The sequence below is a fragment of the Trachymyrmex cornetzi genome, unplaced genomic scaffold (assembly GCF_001594075.2).
Source record: "Trachymyrmex cornetzi isolate Tcor2-1 unplaced genomic scaffold, Tcor1.1 scaffold335, whole genome shotgun sequence".
In the NCBI taxonomy this organism is placed as follows: domain Eukaryota; kingdom Metazoa; phylum Arthropoda; class Insecta; order Hymenoptera; family Formicidae; genus Trachymyrmex; species Trachymyrmex cornetzi.
Window position 1 is genome coordinate 61,822 of NW_017298058.1, and position 20,112 is coordinate 81,933.

General features: G+C 36.9%; 4 protein-coding genes across 6 annotated transcripts in view; 2 read left to right on the forward strand and 2 right to left on the reverse strand.

Annotated features, from left to right (window-relative positions):
* The window catches only part of how (protein held out wings), a 52,397-nt gene extending 45,330 nt beyond the window's left edge, over positions 1 to 7,067 (forward strand). The window contains exon 8 of the mRNA XM_018510300.1: positions 4,138 to 7,067. The gene's annotated coding sequence lies outside the window, so the exon portion shown is untranslated. The remainder of the gene's footprint in view (positions 1 to 4,137) is intronic.
* Positions 7,068 to 7,294: 227 nt separating this feature from the next.
* On the reverse strand, positions 7,295 to 10,940 carry morula (anaphase promoting complex subunit morula). Its single transcript, XM_018510333.1, has 8 exons — positions 10,866 to 10,940; positions 9,847 to 10,285; positions 9,514 to 9,749; positions 9,256 to 9,436; positions 8,925 to 9,150; positions 8,636 to 8,820; positions 7,853 to 8,398; positions 7,295 to 7,770 (listed from the first exon to the last, which is right to left on the reverse strand). Exons 1-8 carry the CDS (start codon positions 10,938 to 10,940, stop codon positions 7,331 to 7,333), a joined length of 2,328 nt encoding a protein of 775 aa, XP_018365835.1. The 3' UTR covers positions 7,295 to 7,330.
* A 90-nt stretch (positions 10,941 to 11,030) lies between these two features.
* On the forward strand, positions 11,031 to 12,401 carry LOC108763104 (transmembrane protein 177). The gene is made up of 3 exons (XM_018510445.1): positions 11,031 to 11,062; positions 11,348 to 11,493; positions 11,577 to 12,401. Exons 2-3 carry the CDS (start codon positions 11,363 to 11,365, stop codon positions 12,352 to 12,354), a joined length of 909 nt encoding a protein of 302 aa, XP_018365947.1. The 5' UTR covers positions 11,031 to 11,062; positions 11,348 to 11,362; the 3' UTR covers positions 12,355 to 12,401.
* Positions 12,402 to 13,061: 660 nt separating this feature from the next.
* LOC108763102 (golgin subfamily A member 4) lies at positions 13,062 to 19,802 on the reverse strand. Of its 3 annotated transcripts, XM_018510444.1 has the most exons (9): positions 19,357 to 19,802; positions 19,188 to 19,275; positions 18,501 to 18,670; positions 15,141 to 18,425; positions 14,378 to 15,107; positions 13,951 to 14,267; positions 13,746 to 13,775; positions 13,322 to 13,624; positions 13,063 to 13,214 (listed from the first exon to the last, which is right to left on the reverse strand). In XM_018510444.1, the coding sequence occupies exons 1-9, from the start codon at positions 19,441 to 19,443 to the stop codon at positions 13,191 to 13,193; spliced, it is 5,034 nt and encodes a 1,677-aa protein (XP_018365946.1). In that variant the 5' UTR covers positions 19,444 to 19,802; the 3' UTR covers positions 13,063 to 13,190. The 3 variants fall into 3 exon arrangements, with proteins under 3 accessions (XP_018365945.1, XP_018365946.1, XP_018365944.1); XM_018510442.1 differs by having other exon boundaries at positions 14,378 to 18,425; XM_018510443.1 differs by lacking the exon at positions 13,746 to 13,775 and having other exon boundaries at positions 13,062 to 13,214; positions 14,378 to 18,425.
* Positions 19,803 to 20,112: the final 310 nt, after the last annotated feature.

Below are 20,112 nucleotides of genomic sequence, written 5' to 3' on the forward strand. Positions count from 1 at the left end.
AAAAAAATAGTTGAAAATACCCGATATTGATTTCAAGCAGACAAAATTAAAGCTACACTATTTAATAATTAATTCAACAAGTAACAAGTAAATTTTGGCTCAAAGGCACTCTAATAGGAAATTATCCTACAAATATGGAAAAAAATTTGAAATTTAGATGCGAAAACATTTTAAACAGAGTCCGAGGAATATTTCCTGAACGATTTCAATCAGGCACCGATTAGTTTTTGATACCATCAAAAGTAATACCTGCGACGCGATTGTCAGAATTGCGATCGTGGATGTGCACTTCCTCCATGGGTTTTGCATGTATCTTGAGTTACTCGACGTGCTTTGATCGCGACGGAGGATTATTCGCTCGGGTGAAAATAGAGCGCGCGAACAACACCTTGCGTCAGGCCGAATCTATAATTAGATTCGCGGCCGAGAGGAAAATTGTAAAATACGAGCTCGGCTGCATGAATCTCGAGGGTCACATGCGCGCTTTTACGTAGATCCACGAGAATTTACGTTCGCGGTACGGAAATCCGGAAGATTATTTCTATTATTATTTTTCGCGTTTTATCGGCCTTTCCTTTTCTCAATATAAATTCGTCGTAAGATCGAGGCGTAGCGCGGACGTGCGCGAGTTTGCGGAACGGATGTTCGTAGCGGATACTTGTATAGACGCGAGTATTGTCTCTTGGTCAATAACGCGCGATTAGCAAAGAATTCCAAAACGATACATACTATCGAGATATCGGAAAATTCCGCGAAACCTCTCTCAAGGCTTTCAACGATTTTATTTATACTCGCTTTGTTATAAAAGATTTCCCCACGTAAACACAGGGCGTCAATCCAGAAATTGTCTGACATTAATAGATTGCCTGCTCCCAAGGAATACATATTTCCGTTGTGCGAATGAGAAATCAAGGGATGGTAACGCGGTACGATGCGAAGGTTTATGCAACGCGTCGATCCGGTCGTATAAACCGTGATAAATTGTCATTGTCGCAACAGATTTAGACCAGTACTCACAGTCAGTTCTTATATGTTTAAGACGGTCTTGAGTACCATCTTGAGATGTCGTAAGTCAATCACAGAACTGGATTTGCATTTTAAGACATTACTTAAGACAGTCCTAAAATAAGAACGGACTATATGAATACCTCGGGAAAATCAGACGCACGCGAGTAAAAATTTAATTTTTTTGTCCTTCCCATTTTCCCAGGTAGAACACGGAATCATAATTAAGTCGCAATGACATTACAGAATGTCATCGTAACGTCATTTGATACTTAAAAATTTACTTATAAGTGCCAAGATGAGGTCATGATGACGTCCTTATGATATTATTATGTCTTCTATGTTCTACTTGGGTTGCTTTTTGCCTCGTTCTTATCGTGTTAATGAATCGCTAAAAACGATTGTCTTCCACACTGATTTTTACATTCTTTTCGCGATACTGTTCGAGTTTAAAAAGAGAAATAGAAATAAAGTAAACTTCGAAAGTGTGGACAATGCTGCCGGAGATGGCATTTCTCCCGTCCTTTTTACATATTTTATCTCACTAACAAGTATTTTTTTTATACATAATTGACATTCCTTATCATAGACGCAATTTCATTCATTATATAAGATGCACAACTGCACTATCTTTATTTATAAAATAAAACTAACAACAATGCTCTACACACACACACACACACACACACAAATGCACACGCAGGTACAAATGAAGTACAGATGCGCGAATATGTACGAGGTGCGAAAATTATTCTTCGTGAAACATTTGTCGTGAATAAAAATTGCTTATATTGCAATTTTTATGCAGATATTCCTTTCTTATGACGTGTTTTCGTACCAATTTGTATATGCGCACGTATCATGTATGCATAAATACATACACAGAGTGCATATACAGCAGCGTATATGAATTTGATATGTTAGTGTGAATTTTTTTTATTCAAATCTGATACGTTTTATATTCCTTTTACGAATTAGAACAGAAACGCGGTTTTAAATTTTAAAGAACTTAATTTTTGAACTTAATATTTTTTTAAAACATTCTAGATGATTTAAGCGACGTAGATTGTTTATAAAGAATTTAATTTAATATAATCATATGATATTGAGAGTTACTTTTTACGTGAACGCAGAAATAAGTTCAGTGATTATATTAATTTTTATTTAAAATGAATCAATATTATTTTATTCAAAAAAGTTATTCATGCATTTAATTTACACAGTACATGCATACACACCAATATTTTCATATTTACATGAAGAATGTTCCACAAATGTCGAATTAATCCATATTGGAAGGTTCTACGATGAAACTGTGTTTAATAATTTAATATAAATTATGGACTATAGATAGAAGTTCAAATAAACTTGCCTATTTTGATTTTATTTTATTTTTTATTTGAAATACAATATTTTCTTGCATATAGTATCGTCAAGCATATTGTTGCTTTATCCCTATAAAATATTTTTTTTAATGAGATATCGCAAGTTTAAATTTTGATGAAAATATGGCTTCGAAAATAATCAAAGTATTATTTTTCTATTTATTGTGGTATTATCCTTTATTTATTTCATTATTATCAATTAAATGATAGTCATTATCGTTAATATGTACGAATTATCAACAGATATCAAGATCAATCAAATTATTATTTATTGAGACACATGCGTTATAATTGCAATTTACGATTCGTCTATCAGTTTTAAACATTTTAAAGCCGAAAACAGCTCTACTACCACGTTCTCCTATTGACATGCGAGTTTCTCGTCGAATCTCCAGTTATCACTCGATCCACACAACTCACGTTATTATATTTACTGTATAAACAGATCTGTTTAATAGCGTCTATTAATAATAATATGCTTCTCTTAAAAAAAAGGAATGCCTGGAATTGTACTACAAATATCTGTCCTGTATGGCACATGCAACACTCATGAGCCTTTGACACCCGCTTGCTGATGGGACATTAATCACTAAAGATCAATAGTGATCTATATAATAATACCATCGTAACTATGTAATCGGAATTTCGTTATGTAATCTTTCTCATTTACCGGTGCTAATGTGGTGACAGGTGCACACCCAGGCTGCCTGTCTGAAAAATCGCTATAATGTTCGGAAATAACGCAATCCACGTACGTGTGTAATGGTAGCGATTAACAGATAATAATCGATCATCGATTCTTTTCACTTGATCGTTTCTTCTTTTTTTGTTTGGCTGATATTCTGACATATATACAGGCAGCTACGTTCTTTTACGAACGCTGCAGGGTAGATGCACCAGTGAGCGGTTAATTGAATTTTTTGCGATTGCAACGAAATTTTGTGTGTTCGTTTTATTAATTCGAGATCGCAATTTTTAATTGTCATTAACATCGAAAGTATATCGCATAAAATTAACGACAAAAGTGAAGCAACAGGCTCGTCGGACGACTGGTTTCAATAAATGCAATCGTTGAGGAGTGTGTAATTAAAAACCGACAGAGCATTGTGCCCTCATTCACTAGTGCATCCAGCCTGACGCGAGTTATTTCAGCGATGTGTAATCCATCGATTTGTACGTTTTTTTTTTTTTTGCGCGCAGGGAGGGTATCACGAGCCATATCACTTGAGCAGAAACGAACGAGTCTAATTGTCATGGACATTCGTGAGATAACGAAGTTAGTGTTGGCTTAATACTAGATACGTTCGTTTTTACCGCGTGAATCCGTTGGATTATTATCTTGTCATAACGCGTACAAGTCGAATGCTTCACACTAATAATATTACAAGTAGCCGGTGCAAAGCAATGCTTCATCATCGGACGAATCTTCGGATCGAGTGCTCGCGCGATCATTCGGACAGTCTTCTTTCGCTCGTGAACGAAGAATTGAAACTCTAACGCATGAAATAATATTGGAAGAAATGTTTTAACTTGATATCGATTAACGGATCTATTGTTTGCCGGATTACATGTCATGTACGACGCGCGCACGAGAAACGTGGAAGCGTTGCTTTTCACCACTAACTATATTTCTCTCAGCTGGCGAGCTACTAGATACTTAATGTTAACGTCGGTCAGTCATAATCAGATTACTAACAAACTGTTTTTCTTTTCTTTCTTGTTAACCCCGGTTGCCCGTGGCCTGTAGGCTTGGAGTGCTAACAATGGATATCCACTCGCCCCGTGCTAACACCTGGACTCTGGAACAGCATCCCGCGTTCGATCGGTTCACCAACCAGCCGACCACCTTCGCCGTCCGTCCGCGTCACCAGCCCCGTTCGTCAAGCTTATCCATCATCCTGTATCCTCTTAATGTTCGGAAACGTTAGTTTCTCCCACGCGTCTCGGCGATCGATGGAGTCGTCGCCGATTGGAATCCGAGCCACTTCGTGCCGTCGTAGCTCGTCGATGGCACAAATATAATTCGTCTTGCTTCACAAAACGGTAGCGTTGCGAGGTGCATTAGCATAATATACAGAGATTTGGGACCCTATATATATTTTATATATTATATATTTATGGATAAATATATATTATATATTTTATGTAGAATACCCGCACGCCTTTTTTGCGAAAAGAAAACGCAGGACTATTCCGAACTTGTTTTGGACGCGAGTCAGGTATGCGAAATCTGAATTCAGTGCAACGTTAGCGGTAATAGCAATAGTTTTTAGTATGAACGTTAGTTTATCGGTTATTTTTACTCCCTCGTGGGGAGGGGAATTTTGTTGTAGCACGCGCGCGATGTATCTCCGAAGTATTTTATTTTCTCTCTCTTCTCGTGGCAGCGATGAAATGTTGTTCGCGTTTTTCCCAGTACTTATGACTACGCTGGCACCTCCCCGTCTCTGGAGGTGGCAGCGCAAGAATGTGACAACGTTAATATAACTTAAACGCAATGATATATTTACGCGCATTTTTAAGAGCTAACTGCTGAAGGAAGTGTCGCGCGAAAAAAAACAACAAATGAGAATATATGCGAGAACTCGCGAAGTTCTTCAAAGACCTCATCGGAGAAAATCACTTGATGCCAATGTGTCTTCCTTTTTTTTTCTCGTGCGACACGTCTCTCATGTCGGAGAAATTGTCGAAATTCTGTACAACTCTCTCGAATAAATGTGCCTTATGTAATGTTAACGTAGTGCGGTGTAGCCGCGTTACCGTTCTAGATAAAGCTTTGTTATCGATAGACTCTACGTAGTAGCATTAGAACTGTGCAATCAAAATTTAACTTTCACGCGATATGTATATCCCTAGAAAGAGAAGGACAATGCCAATTAGATCGTTCTCCTAATAGTCTTTTTCGTTAAGTTGCGAGAAGAACTGTTAGGAACATCCATAGCTAGAATCATGAATATCCCGAGGATAAGGCTTTAAAAGTATGCGTTGTATGCGGATGCACGAGAGAGCTACATGTACATATTGTTTCAGCTGAAAGTATTAAGAGAAGTGCTGTTCGCAGAGAATATTCTAGTACGTCAATGTGCAATACGTTGATGGTGAAAGAAAAATGGCAGGTCGTCCAAAATGCGTTGCCAAGATTCATGAAATAAATTGCACATTTTAACTTTGCGAAAAACTTACAATTCAAACCGCAGGATTATCGAACAGATACGTATATGTATTTACATAAATATCGATAAAACGTCGATATCATCAGGTAAAACGGCAAAAAAAAAAGAATAACAGAAGTATCGCGAGATCTGTTATGACTTTCTACATCGTGGAATTATTTGCAAGATATTATTAAACATGTATATGAATATAAACAAAAGAAATGTATGTAATCTCTGTCTACATACAAGCAAAGAGTGTTTGCGTGAGAGAGTGACTTACTTAATATCGACTTTATCGTTATATTAGAGAGTTGCATCACTTTTTAGGTCTGCCATATTGTACATGTAACGATTAAGAATATCAAGTTGCACGCGTTATATAACTTCTGTATAGTCATTCATGTGTCAAATGTTATACTCGTTCTTTCGACAGATATTTTTGAATTTTTGTCCAAGGAGTCCCTCCTAGGTGTACCGATAGCTCGGTCCTTCATGTATATATAAGCGTTGAAAGATATACACGCACATGTTTAAGAGTGATCTGAAATCTACTTAAGTTCTCAACGTAAAAAAAAAAACAAATATATTCGATATATATTTTATTATTGTACGTAAATAATTGATTTAACGAAATATTTTGAATATCATTGTCCTTTATTAAGTGCGATTATAATATACGAATTATATATGCGCATTCGAGAGCGTGATTATATAGAGAACAGATATGTATACTCTGCGTATATTCTGTTTAATATATATATGCGCCTGAGAACGTAAATTATTACACATGTATACACATAATGTATTATACATATGCACTGACTCAGTTGAACATCCGGACGGTATGAATAAATACCACTGTGATTTACTTCTGCGTCAAACGGCGATACATTATCTGTTATGATTTTGGAAAGAAAATCCATTTTTAATATTTGCGTTCTATCATAATTTATTATATATAGTTTTTGTATAATATTATATTATTGCAGCTCGCACTGCTTTATCAATTATATAAGCTATATGGCGCATAAATATCCGATCTTCATTATTATTTTTTTATAATTTTTCGAGATTATTATTATTATTACCGCAGAAGTAAACACAGGCGTGATTTGTTTACACCCTGTTATCGTATTTATAAATGTATTCAGATAAGTTACATAAGAAATTATATATATGTGCAAGCAATCTTGTTAGATCTTATGGCATGCGAATTTACATTTATTATTCTATAGTTATATAGTTTTTTTGCCGAAATTTATTGTATATGATAATTTTTTAGTTTCATATTTTATTTTAATGTTGATATATGTGCAGGATATGTGGCAATATTAATGTGTAAGTGACAATGAAAAGCAATTCTGTTTTCTGAAATCTCGGAAAGATCTGATTACGAATCATAGTATATACTGTACGCTACTTATCGAAGAAAATTCACAATTTACACTGAAAGTGCAAATAAAATAGTTTATACAAACATGTATAAATACTATGATGAACGGTAATAAAAATATTTTTTCAATACTCGACACTTCCTTGACACTTGAAAGAAATGACAGGTATAAATAAGATTTCTGTTTTATTGATATACATGCATAAGTTATCAAAAATGGACATTTCATAATCTCATGCAAAACATATCGAAATATTTACATTAGCTTTATTTCTTTATTTCTTTAAAAGAGATCCTTCTATGTACAAAAACATCACTTAACATAAGATAAATTATTTTCTTATTGTTACAATTAATACATGCAGTATGGAATAGAAAATCCTTTTACCACTTTATGACTTTGGTAATCGATAGAAGCTACCGGAGAGTAACAGTTGGTGTTCCCTGACTTTTCTGTCCAGAAACTGCCTCAATTCTGGTAAGCCGCATTCGACAGCACCCGGTCCTTGCGACGCGAACATTTTCAACATCTGATGAATCCTTTCTATTGGCAATGACTCTAGATTCGTCAACATTCCAACGATGTACGACCAGAACACTTGCAACTCCTCCTCTCTCTGATCGCTGGCTGAAGCCATTGCACTCTCAGTCTCCTCCTCTTCGACGATATCCGTCGATAAACGGTTCTTCGACGTACTTTCCTCTTGCAAAACGAACACGTCACTAGAAGTCTCCTTCAAAAGGCCTTGCGATACCCAAAATGCCATTTTACGTCGAAGAACAGTCGCCGGTGCATGCATCACCTCCGCCAGATCTTGCAAAGTCCACTCATCTGCAAAATAAACTTAACTTAAGAACAACTGTTTCACCATGTATTTGCGTTTCGATGCGATAAATAATCAACGTGTTCTTACTTTTATCTTGGAAGTGCAAGATAATCGTTGCGTGCACCGGTGTGACGTTTATATCTAGCTTTCTGTCCTTCAATTCGATTTCCAGGCTCACGTTTCCTAAGTGAGGCTTCCAGCAGAGCGTTCTATTTCCTTTCAAGGCCTCGAACGCCTTCACATATTTATTCAGTTGATTCTGCACGATGCTTGGTAGTTTCAATTTCCAGTCTTCCTTGAACGGCGGCCAGAACTGCGCCGATAGTATGAGTGCGGAGGTAGGAAAGAGCTCTCTCTGCAAATTGTAACTGGTGTCGGAGTGGATGTTACCATCTATCCTTTTCGAATCATAAACATCCTTCAGCATAACTTCGCAGTAATGCAATTGATTCTCCCCGAATCGTCTCTTCAGCAACTCTAAGTGACGTATCTCGCGTTCGGTATGATAGTTGAGTTGTGAGAGCAGTCTATCCGCCAGCAACGTGCGATACTCGTTGACGAACAAGTCCTGGCTGCCGTAAACATTCACCAGCGTAGAGATGATATCGGACACTTTACGCTGTGTCGATTTAGCTGGAAAAATAAATTTTTATTGAGAGAAAAGTTCATTATAAAAATATCTTATTTCGATGAGCATATAAATTTTGAAACTGCTTTTTGTGATTCAATTTCAACTCAAGTCTTAATTTGGAGGAATATATATTTTAAATCCAATCCCTTAACAGAAATAGAATGTAATGATAAATGCAATTTAGAGCAGCACGAATTTTTTCGTTAAAGTCAGTTATACAAGGAAATTTCGCAGTTTACCGGGATCAGCATCGACTGGATCCGGCATCCATTTTTCCCAATCTTCAGTCTCATCATCCGCCGAACCATCGTCCAGCTGCAAGCACTCGCCTTTCACCAATTCGTCGGCTAATTCACTGGGTGAATCATCAAGCAAGCTATTAACGACGGAACGTACGGTGTCTTCTCTGCTCCTCAAATAGCATCTAAAAGATAAATTGGACTTGACAAACAACTGTATTTCTTAGCATTTTATATTAAATTCACATTATGAATTACAACTTTGATGCGACAAAACAAGGGATCTCACTTGATAGGTTCCGTTACAGCTTCTAGAAGAACGCCAGTTGGATCGAGATGCTTGAGCGCTTTAATCGCAGCAATATAAGCGGTCACTATATCTGGAGTGTTCACACCAGCATGCAAGAGCCGTGTTTTGATCGCTTCTTGCAGATTCTTAACCAGAACCTTCCGTTTATCGGTTCTTTCTAAACAAACTCGGAGATCATCCACCGCAGGCTGCGATTCGGGATATTCTAGAGAAAAATGTAGCACGTAATTGTATAAATTGCAAATAAATAATAAATCTTTATAAATAAATAAAATATTTTAGATTATAGATATATTAATTAAAATTGTACCTATTATTATATTAAATAGATGATCGATTCGTATATTAGTGTACGTTTCGTACAGAAAATGAGATAGTTTCTGTTTGAACTTGTTTATAGCGTTACGAACTTCGTCGCTAAGTGCTACCGTTTTTGAGAAACCACCGGAATAAACTCTTATCAACCAATTCATCACAACAGTTTCGAGCCACTAAAAAATAAAATGTAATAACGCGTCATTAGTATACAATTATATAATATTATATAATGAGAAGAGAGCTAACATACATTTTCTAAAGAGATCAATTGTGACACATCAAATGTCTTATCACAAGTTTGAATTACATGATTTTTAATACGAATATGGATTAGCGACGTGAGTACATTTCCCACAAGCCTCTCCAATAATTCCAACTCGATTAATTTTCTGTTTGTTTCGTGAAACATATAAACTATTATCTGGCACCCGCAATTATCCATTTCCTGGCCACATCCTGTACATTGGATTTCACTGATTGATGTATCTGCTTTAAAGCGTATATTTCTATCATATTTGCCATGTTTCTCAAGCAAATCACAGATATAACACAAATAATAAAGATGAATACTTGTGTAATTTACCTTGTGACGAGTTATCTGAATTACAAAATACATTGAACGCAATTTTGTAAAAATGTTCTATGATACATTCATGGCACAGAGGTAGTTGGCTCAATAACGTTGCTCTCACAATGAGCTTGAATTGTGCCTCTATGTCTATACTGTCCTCAATGCTTGACGTTTCGCCTTTTTTCTGCCTTAAGAATTCTAGTTTTTTTAAAATTGGCAGAAACTTTGTGAGACTAGCGTATAGATCATCAACAGCAGATTTGAACAATTCAAAACCCCGGTGGCTATCCTCCGTATACTCAAACTTCTTCCAGAATGTCGGCGCCACGTGACAACGGATATATTGTTCTATGTTATGAATCACAACCTCTATGATATATTCTGTTGTCTTGACGAATTGTATAATTTCCACTAAATTCGCAAATTCCTCCTCTGTGCATTCCTCTTGAACCTAAAAAAGATAGATTATCAAGCATCTCTTAGAATAGGAATTAAAAAGAAGTTTGTTAAAGGATTGAGTCATGTGTCTCTGTGATAATGAGAATCATTTCACATATAGTGTTTTTTTAAGTTATTGTAAGCCTTTTAATCTAAAAATAACACATAATTTAAAAAATAACAGATATCAGTCTGAACTTTAAACAGAATTAAACTAAATTTTTAAATATGATATCTAAATTATCCGAGATAATTGTCGAGATGAAACACTTTATTGTTAGACTTGTTTAATTATTCAGATAATCAAAATCTTACGCCTAAAGAGTCAATTTAACATAAAAATCCATGAATTTGCAGAACTACGAAAACAGAATTGATTGCAAAATACAATTTATCAATATTTATTAAAATAATATTAAATATTTGTACATCTATTAGTCAAATATTTAAAAATTCGGATCTTATTTATAGTTCTGACATGACCGTGCTTAAATTGAGATTATGATTTCACACAGTAATGTTGATATCGTAAGATATTCCATTGTTGAAAAAAGAAATTTGTGATTTCAGTGTACAACATATATTATACGTACCTTTCCCTTAATTATTGGAAATACACGTTCTAACTGCTCGAAGAAATTATTCGACTTCTCTTCTACCTTTTCCATGTTTACTAACACATTCGAGTAACGTGTAACGTTGCCTAGTTTAGGTTATGTTATAACCGGGTAATTATGTTAGGTTATGGTTCATAAGGTTATGGATTAGAGAAAGTAAACTGAAAAGAGAAGTAAAACAGAATTTTTGGAGTTCTTTATACATTACAGTGACTTCGATCAAACTTGATTAACTTGTCAAATAATTTTATCAACGTGAATAAAATTATAAATTCTTTTCGTTGTGCATGTGACATCGAAATATTAAATCAGAAGCATATTTTAACAATCTGAAGTTTTACTGAAAACAACTTTGCAAGTTATGTTAATTGCCAATTATTAAGTTAATCAAAATCGATCGACGTCGCCATCAGAAAGATGCGGATACAGATATTGAAAGTACATGTCTTTATTTTCAGAATTGCAGTGTAAGCATGAATAAATTTTCATTCAAGTACAGGAACGTGATTTTGGGTATGACTGCGACTGCATTTGGATATTATGCAGTCCTTATGCCACACACTGTCTTCCTGAAAAAGTACAGATACATGGTGGCCACATACCAGTGAGTAATGCAAGGGGTTTTAGAATTCCCATTCTTTATTCCAAATTTGAGACTTAATGTCCTTTTTTATTATAAACGCATAGAATGGGAAAAGAGGTGCCGTTAGGCTCTAAAGTCCAGCAGATAATTCAGAAGGTAATGAGTGACTTGAAACTGTCCGACAACGTTAAGGATGCTATAAAGCCTGTCAGCGTACTTGGTTTCGATTTGCTTCACGCTGGTACTTTCAATGCCAAATACGGTGCGATACTGGGAATTCCCATTAATTTCACCAGTACTGTAAACCAGCTTCACCAGGGCCTGCAGATCAAGGAGGAGCTAGTAGACTGGACACGGCAAGACGCAAAGGCTTTTCTGGAAGCAGTAACGTTCTCCGAGGATGCACAAAAATTTGCGATAGCGCGCGAAATCCTGCAAATTCAGGCAGAGGAGCCGTATTTTAATTCACTCTTGCTGGCTTTAACTATAGGGACCCTGTGGACACTTTACAACGTTATATCGTACAGATATAAACTACGCGAAGGCAATGCGATAGCACGACGTATGCTTTGCGGGACTTTCACTTTATTTGGTGCAATATTTTGGTTCGGTGTAAAGGACTATCGAAGTTATCAGCTCGACAGAAAGAACGATGAAGCTTTGTGCCGTTTAGGAACCGAATATATCAAGGGAGGACAGGAATTTTATGAAAAAACGTTAAATAGAAACAGAGCTTTGAGGACTCTTCTAGGCACAGACGGGAAAAGTAGATATACTATTCACGGAAATGAAGAGAATTTTTTGAGACTGAAGCATATGCCAATCTCCCACAGGAAGGATTTTTTCGATTCGCATCTACGAAACTTGAAAGGTATGAAATAAATTGATTTCTTTATATCTACCTAAAATTTTTAGCATCTTTTTTTACATTGACCATCCAAGATTCTTGAATGATCAAAATTCTAATGATATCCAGTATGTCTTATAGTTTCGAAATATATCTTTTTATTTCCGTAATTAACTGCATGGTTTAACTATTTCGTATGTGTTAAAATGAATGGAACGTGAAGTACTTAGTGCGATCGGAAATTTATGTATAAACAAGATTAATGTAAATATATATTTATAACGTTGTTGGTAAGATGCGATATTCGTAATAAACTATTTGAAAAACAGTATTCGTTGGGGGAATATATATTATTAATTACAATATATATATGCATATTAGAGAGTCCTTAGACTACCTATTGTGCTTACGAAACATTGCCATTCCCTTAACGTAAAAAGCATTCATCATAGATGGTACATACTTCCAATGCGTATATCAGCACATTATTATCTTTTACAGAAGTTACAGGTAAGAGGACACATTTTATACATTATCTATATTTCTATAGTATATAAGCCTTATCACATACGATAACATTTTGTTAAATTAATATTTATAAAAATCTGCAAATATTACATATTGTTGCTAATTTGTACAAGTTCTTATTTCCTTCTTTTATATATAAGTATCTGGAGACACTGGTAGTATCTCGGTGCTAAAGCTACGCGCAGCGACACTACCGTGGCTACTTTTCGCGAGCCTATATATAACCGAAGATAAAGCTCTCGCGCGAGCGGCCTGTAGAAACATATGATACTCGGGCAGAGAAACGCCTATAACGTCAATTGCCTATAGAATTCTTCTATACAGAAAAATTGTACATCTCGGACTACGAGAGACCAAGCGAGCCAAACTGAAAAGAGATCCATAACGTGAATATAAGATGTATATGTACTGTGCTAGATAGAAAGATATCAGTTCGTGTTAGACAGAGAGAGATCAGTTTGTGCTGCCACTTACCAGAGTTAGCTTATCCTCCTCCTTCTTAAGTATCTTTGTGGTCTGTTCTTGGTCGAACTTGACGACGGCGGCGATTACTCTGGCGAGCACCATCGTCTCTCTTCCCATCATGTATTCGAACAGAATGTTTCTGAGGTACTCAATTTCCGTCGAATCTTCCAATGTGTCGTGTCGCAAACTGACCAGTTTCCTGAGTTCCGCGAGTTCTCGCCTCTGAGACGTCAGGGTCTGTTGCAAGGTGTGAATTGAGCCGGTGCTCGTGTGTATCGCGGCCATCGCCACGCGAGAAGTACTTTCCAATTCCTGTATGAAATTTCACTTAGAACTCTCAATTTTTAAACAATTGTGCTATGTAAAATAAGCATGTATAGAAAAAAAGCATAGTCAGTGTAGGCATTAAATAAAAAGAAATGAAGCTTTATACCTCGGAAGCTGCATCAGTTTGTGCATCAGGCTGAAAATAATGCGAAATACGTGAACGCAAATTAAAAAATTAAATTAAAAAAAAAATAAAACATGCATGAATAAATAAAATAATCATACATTTAAAAATTTATATCTAAATAAATAAATGTAAAATATACATATAGGGTTAAATTGAATTATATTTTCAAATTATGCAAACTTACCTTTCTTTCGTTCTGCCACTCTTTTGTTAGTTCGTTCAATTCGTCCTCGTGTTTAACTTGCAGATTGTCGATTTTCTGCTGCACTATGGCCTTCCACTTTTTCTCTAATTCTTTTATTTCATCAGTGTGTTCCTTTTTAATCTGCGCGATTGTTTCTACCAAGCGATCAATATCCTTCCCCTTCTCTGCTACGACATCTTTTTTCTCTAAAACAAGGCTCTCGAGTTGCTCAGACTTCTCTGTCAACTCTATTTGACAATCTTTCAATTGTTCCTTGTATTGCTGTACAAGATTCGACTCGTAGTTGTGTTGGCGATCTATGTAAAGATTAAATACCGATTATATATTGGAATGTTTCTCAAATTTTTTTTGTCTCATTACATATAAATATATATGTAATTTAAAAAAAAATAAAATAGCATCTTACCGAAACGTTTCTCCAACGCGGCTTGAAGTTCTTCTTCTTTGTCATGCAATTGAGCTTGAAACTCTTTTACCAGCTGCTTCAGCCTCATGCCTTGTTCCTCCTCATTGGTCTTCAACTGTTCCCTCAATTGATTGGTTTGCGACCTTAGTTCATTATTTGTAAGTTGCATCTGCGTCTCTTTCGCTTGGAATGTAATCAACGCTTCATCGAGCTGGGCCTCTAATCTCTTATTTTCCTCGCGCAACGTGTCGCTGATGAGTTGGCCCTTCGCGTCTTTGTCCTTACGGATAGTTTCCAATTCTTTCTTTAACGCATCGTTCGTCCGAATGAGAGAATTAATTTCCGACTGCAAACCGGTAATCTTTTCTTCCGCTGACGCGAGCGAATTTCTCAGTGTGTCTGTACCCTTCCTCCTTTCATCGATTTCGAGCGAAAACCGTTTTAAATTCCCAATCTCTTGTAACATGTTGGATATTTTATCTTCCAATAATTTTATCTCCGCGTCTTTCGCCGTCAATGTATCTTTCAAGGCGCCCACTTCCGGCGACGAATTCTTCGCGGACTGCAAAGCTTCAATCTCCGACTGCAGTCTACTATTTTCCATACGTAGGGCCTCTAAACTAGATACCTTAGACTGTAAATTATTTACATGAGTTTGCAACTGCATGCTGCTAGATTTTACTCTTTCCAACTCGGCAATTCTGTCCTTCAGAGTTTTTTGCTCGGCAATTAATATGTCGTTCAGAGTTTTTTGCTCGGCAACCAACATGTTGGTCTCCGAAAGTCTTGCCTCTGCGCCGGAGTTCTTTTGGATTAAATCGTTAAGTTCTGATTTCAGTTTTTTATTCTTTTCTTCCACGTCTTTAATTCTTTTAACTTCATCCTTTAGCGTTCTTAATTCTGCGCAAAGCCGCGAATTCCTTTCCTTCATGACGTTACCGTTTGTCATAGCTGTACCTAACTCGGAAATTTTATCCTTCAACTCGACATCCCTCTCGTCAAGTTTTCCTTTGATTTCTTGTGATTCTTTTTCGCTCATCACTAATCTCTCATTTAATGAATTCAATTCCGCATCTTTACGTTCTAATTGCGCGCTAACGTTACTTAATTCGTTGCTTAATCGTTCTGCCTTCTCGCTTTGACTGTTGAGCTGAGACTTATACGATTCCACGTAATTTTTCACCGTTCTCCGCAATTCTTCAATCTCCTTCTCATAATCTGAGATTTTCTGCTTCAGAGTCTCGTCATTTTCGCAAAGCTTCTGATTGCGGCTCAGGAGATCGTTTTGCTGGTCTTTGTTCTCCAAGGTGATCGCCACAAGTTGAGAATTTTCTAATTTCAGCGACTCTATCTGTTTCTCGAAAGTCTCCAACATTTTGGACAATTCTGCCTGCCGAGTCTTTGATTGGTCAAGCTCAGCTTTTACCACCTCAATCGTTTTACTTTGTCGTTCTTTAATAGTTTTCATCTTCTTCAATTGTACGAGTTTCACGTTTACCGTTTCCTGCAGTGCCTTGTTATTCTCCATTAATTCGGTAGTTTCTTTCGCGTGATTCTCCCTCGTCGCTTGATATTCAGCCTCCAAGTTTAGATATTTCCTCACGTGTTCCTCGATTGTCTGTATATGACTGTCGCATGTGGATTTTAAATGGGCGACATGCTCCTCTTCGCTTGCTAGTTTCTCATCGCGAATTTTTATCTCACTCTCCTTTTCAGCCAGATCTTCCTTCAAGCGAGCGATTTCTAATCTCGAGGCGTACAGCTCTTTTCGCAACGTATCTTGATTGCTGTTTTCCGATTTGAACGAATTAATGACTTCGGTCGCCTCACGTAACTTCGCGTTCAATTCATCTACCTTTTTAAAGGCATGACTGGCCTGCGCATGTTTTTCCTTTAAATCGTCAATCTCGATAGATAACGCATGATTTACAGATTCGAGGTTCTCTAATATCCTCAACCGTTCTTGTACAACCTTAACTTCCTGTTGTGACTGCGTTAATTTGTGCGATGCCGCTTCCAGATCGTGAATTTTAAAATTGAGATTATCGATCTCAGCTATTAATTTGTTATTCGTCGTATTAAGTTCGTCGTATTGGTTACTCTTCAGCATCATCTCTTTCAGTCGTTCGTTACTTTCCCTCAATTGCGCTTCTAGTACGGATTTGTTCATAACTTGCGCAAATTCTGATTGCAAGGCTGTCTCTTTAAGCTCTTTTTCATCCTTTATCTTCGAACGCAATTCATCTATTTCGGACCTCAGTGTTATATTCTCTTCTTCGAGTTTTATAAAAGATGTGGCAAGAGTCGCGCTCATGTCCAATATTTTGGCCTTTTGATTTAAGAACTCCTCTGCAACGACATTTTTTACAACCGTGCAATCCTGCTTTAAACGATGTATACAATCGTTATAATAAATAAGACGATTTATAAAATCACTTCTCTCTTTTTTCAATAAATTTATAACTGAACTGTCTGCCTGAACCTTATTTTTAAAGTCATCGATCGTAGATTTGCAAAGCTCGAACTCATTTTGTATCGCGCTTAATTCGATTTTTTTATTCTCCAATTCTTCTTGTAGCTCTGAAAACTTTTCCAATTTATCATTCAGCGATATGATTTCTGCTTTCTGTTCGGTCAATTTATTCTTAGCTTCTTCGAGCATATCCGTGTATTGTTGCACCTTTTTATTATAATTTTCGCACACCTGATCCCTATCAATCAACGTATTTCTCATGTTCTCCAATTCTTTGTCAACACTTTGTACTGTCACTTGCAGTTTCTCAATCGTCGAGTCAGCATCTTTCTGTCTTTCTTCAGCGATAATCCTGTGTGCTTGATACTCCTCCCTCAGGTCCGAATATGTGGTCTTCCAAGCAACCAGTTCACTTTGTATAGATACCTTATCATATTTATATTCTATATTTTGTTTCTCCATTTCGTCCAATTTATCCTGCAGTTCCTGTAACTCGATTTCTTTTTCCTTTAAACGAACCGTTACTTCGTCTAGTTTATTCTCGTCTTCTGTTTTAATCTTTTCATTATGATCGACTTCCTCGTAATGTTTTATTCCCACTTGTTGCATAGATTTTATTGCTTCGATTTTCTCTCTCGATGCTATCGCATTTTTATCCGAATCAGTATGCAGGGATTTCAGTTCACCCAATTCGGCCTTATATCTAGCTATTCCCTCGTTTAAATTCTCTTTATCTTCCGTCACGTGTTTCAAATCGATTCGCAGCTGCTTGATTTGTTCCTCTTTCTCCTCGAGTTCTCTGTGTACGGAAAGTTTATTCTCAGCTAACGAAATCGCCGATTCTTCCTCGCGTTTGTGCAAAGTATCTATTTGTTCAGTCAGTTTTTCAATCTCGATACGCGCCGCACTCAGTTCATCCTCCGTGACACTGATTCTCTCGGCAGTAGAATTCTTTAGCGCCTCGTGATCGTTCTCCAAAGTGTTCTTCTCCTTCATCACATCTAAAAATTTCTCCTTATTACGCTTTAAGGATTCCTTATACTTCAAAACAAGACTTTCCAGCTTTTTTAGCTTATCCTTTAACTGTGTATTTTCTACCGACAGTGCGTTATTCTCGTCATTAGACGATTCATTCGCCAAATCGATTAGGTTTCCTTTAGAACTCTCCTTTGGTTGAGTTTCTTCAAACACTGAATTGTCTAAAATTGGTCCGCTTGATTGTAACAATTTTATCTTTGTATTCAATGTATTTATGATGTGATCTTTCTCTTCTATATCATTCCTTAGTACATCCTCTAAGTGTGCTTTCGCTTGTTGCTCTAATTGACATTGCTCCTTTAGGTCGGTTATTCTTCTTAGAACCTTGTCTTGTGTTTCAACCAACACAGATTCCAGTCTGGATTTCACTCTATCCAATTCGCGATAGTGCGTAGCCAGATCCGTATATCTACCGCGATACTTGTGATATTTGGTTTGCACCTTTTTGTAAGCGGAATATAACTGATCCTTCGTAACTCTATCAAGATGAGGACTGATATTGTCGTCCATTTCGCTAGCCGATTGATCCATGTCCGACTGCAAAAGCAAAACTGTCAGAGTTGTCAGAGAGTTAGGAAGCTATCTGCCGATAGGCATTTATAAGTGACAAACCTGTAAATGATAAAGATTCGGAGGACTCTCGTACATTGGAAACAACGAGGACGCGTCACTGGTGATACTACTCACTGAAGATCTTCTCGAGATCTCCATGCGATTCGGAGACGGCGACATCAGGTCAACATTTTGGAAACTGTGCTTCACCGGAGTGTTCTTTGGCGTTTCTGCAAAATAAAGAATTCAATACCGTCACCAAACTGTTCTGTACAGAACATGTATAATATATACAGGGTAATACTGTATGTATGGTATTATTTACAAAAAAGACTTGTTCTTTTTAGCTGAACTTCTTCATTTTTTCTCTTTTTCTCCAATGTGAAGAGAAAAGGAGGAAAGATATGCCATACAAGTTCAACCTGTTCAAAAAGAACAAGCCTAAAGTATCATACAGAATGTATCATCAGTGTAGTGATCATGTAACTTTTTCTAGAAAATATGTATATATACATATACATACAAAAATTTCGCTTTTCACGTTTACGCCCTAAGGAAAAAGTTACATGATTGACCCTTGAAACAGAATGCTCAAGTACAAGTCTCTTCAATATCCTTCATGTCTCCAGAGTTGAAGTGTCATTAGCATCCCATTGATCATTCTGGCGACATAGCCCATATGTCGAGAATCTTCAAATTTTGTACATCCAATGGTGAAACTCGCCAAGGTGATCACGGTATGCTTACCATCTCCATCCTCCGTCAGACTGAAATTGTCATTCGACGCTGACACTTCCTGAATAGAGCTGTTGGACAAGGCCGGTGATACCACTGCCTGTAAGAAACAACAACAAAAGAAGAAGTAAATTTCAGATCATTTTCGTAGAATCACGTTCGAACAAGAAGGGAGTTTAACCTGCGCCAGTTGTTGCACACTCGCCTGCAGCCTCGCAGGCGACTGCTTCATCTCCTCCGCGAGCTTGTCCTTGAATTTTTTGAACATCCTGACGTGTGGCTGTCGGAAGCAGTGGTCAGTGACGATAAGCGAGCGCGATAAGCGCCGTGCGAAATCGGAGTCCTTCCGTCAGTCACGCGTGGAGTACGATAGCGCGCTGTTTACGTGGATTCGGGCCGTCAGGAACGGTGACGCGAACACGGGGAATTCGGACTACGACGGGACTGTACGGCGCTGGGGACATGGTACCGGAAACGCCGCTCCTCTTTCCGCCGTCCGGATCTTCGTGAGCGAGAACACCTCCGATAAGAACACCGCGGAAAAATCGCACGAACGTTGAGCTACATTATTTGATTATCCCACACATACATTGTATGTATGCATGTGTATGCGGTATGCGTTGGCCGCCATTACTATATACATATATGTGGGCGCTCGATGACGTCATCGGGCAGATCAAACACCGTTTTCAACTGTTGAATCTTTCTATGCATGACGTAATTGCTTTACAATTGCAACAATAAAGTGACAAACTTTAAAATCATTATACATATATTATTATTATTTAATTGAAAAAATTAAGATGAAATTTAAGTTATGTTTATTCAAATTGAGGAGTTTTCATAATCTAGGCTACACAGTAAAATATTCTATTACTAAGAAAAATAATTACTCAATTTACTTTCTTCCTTTTAAGTAAGTTATTTTTAACAAAAA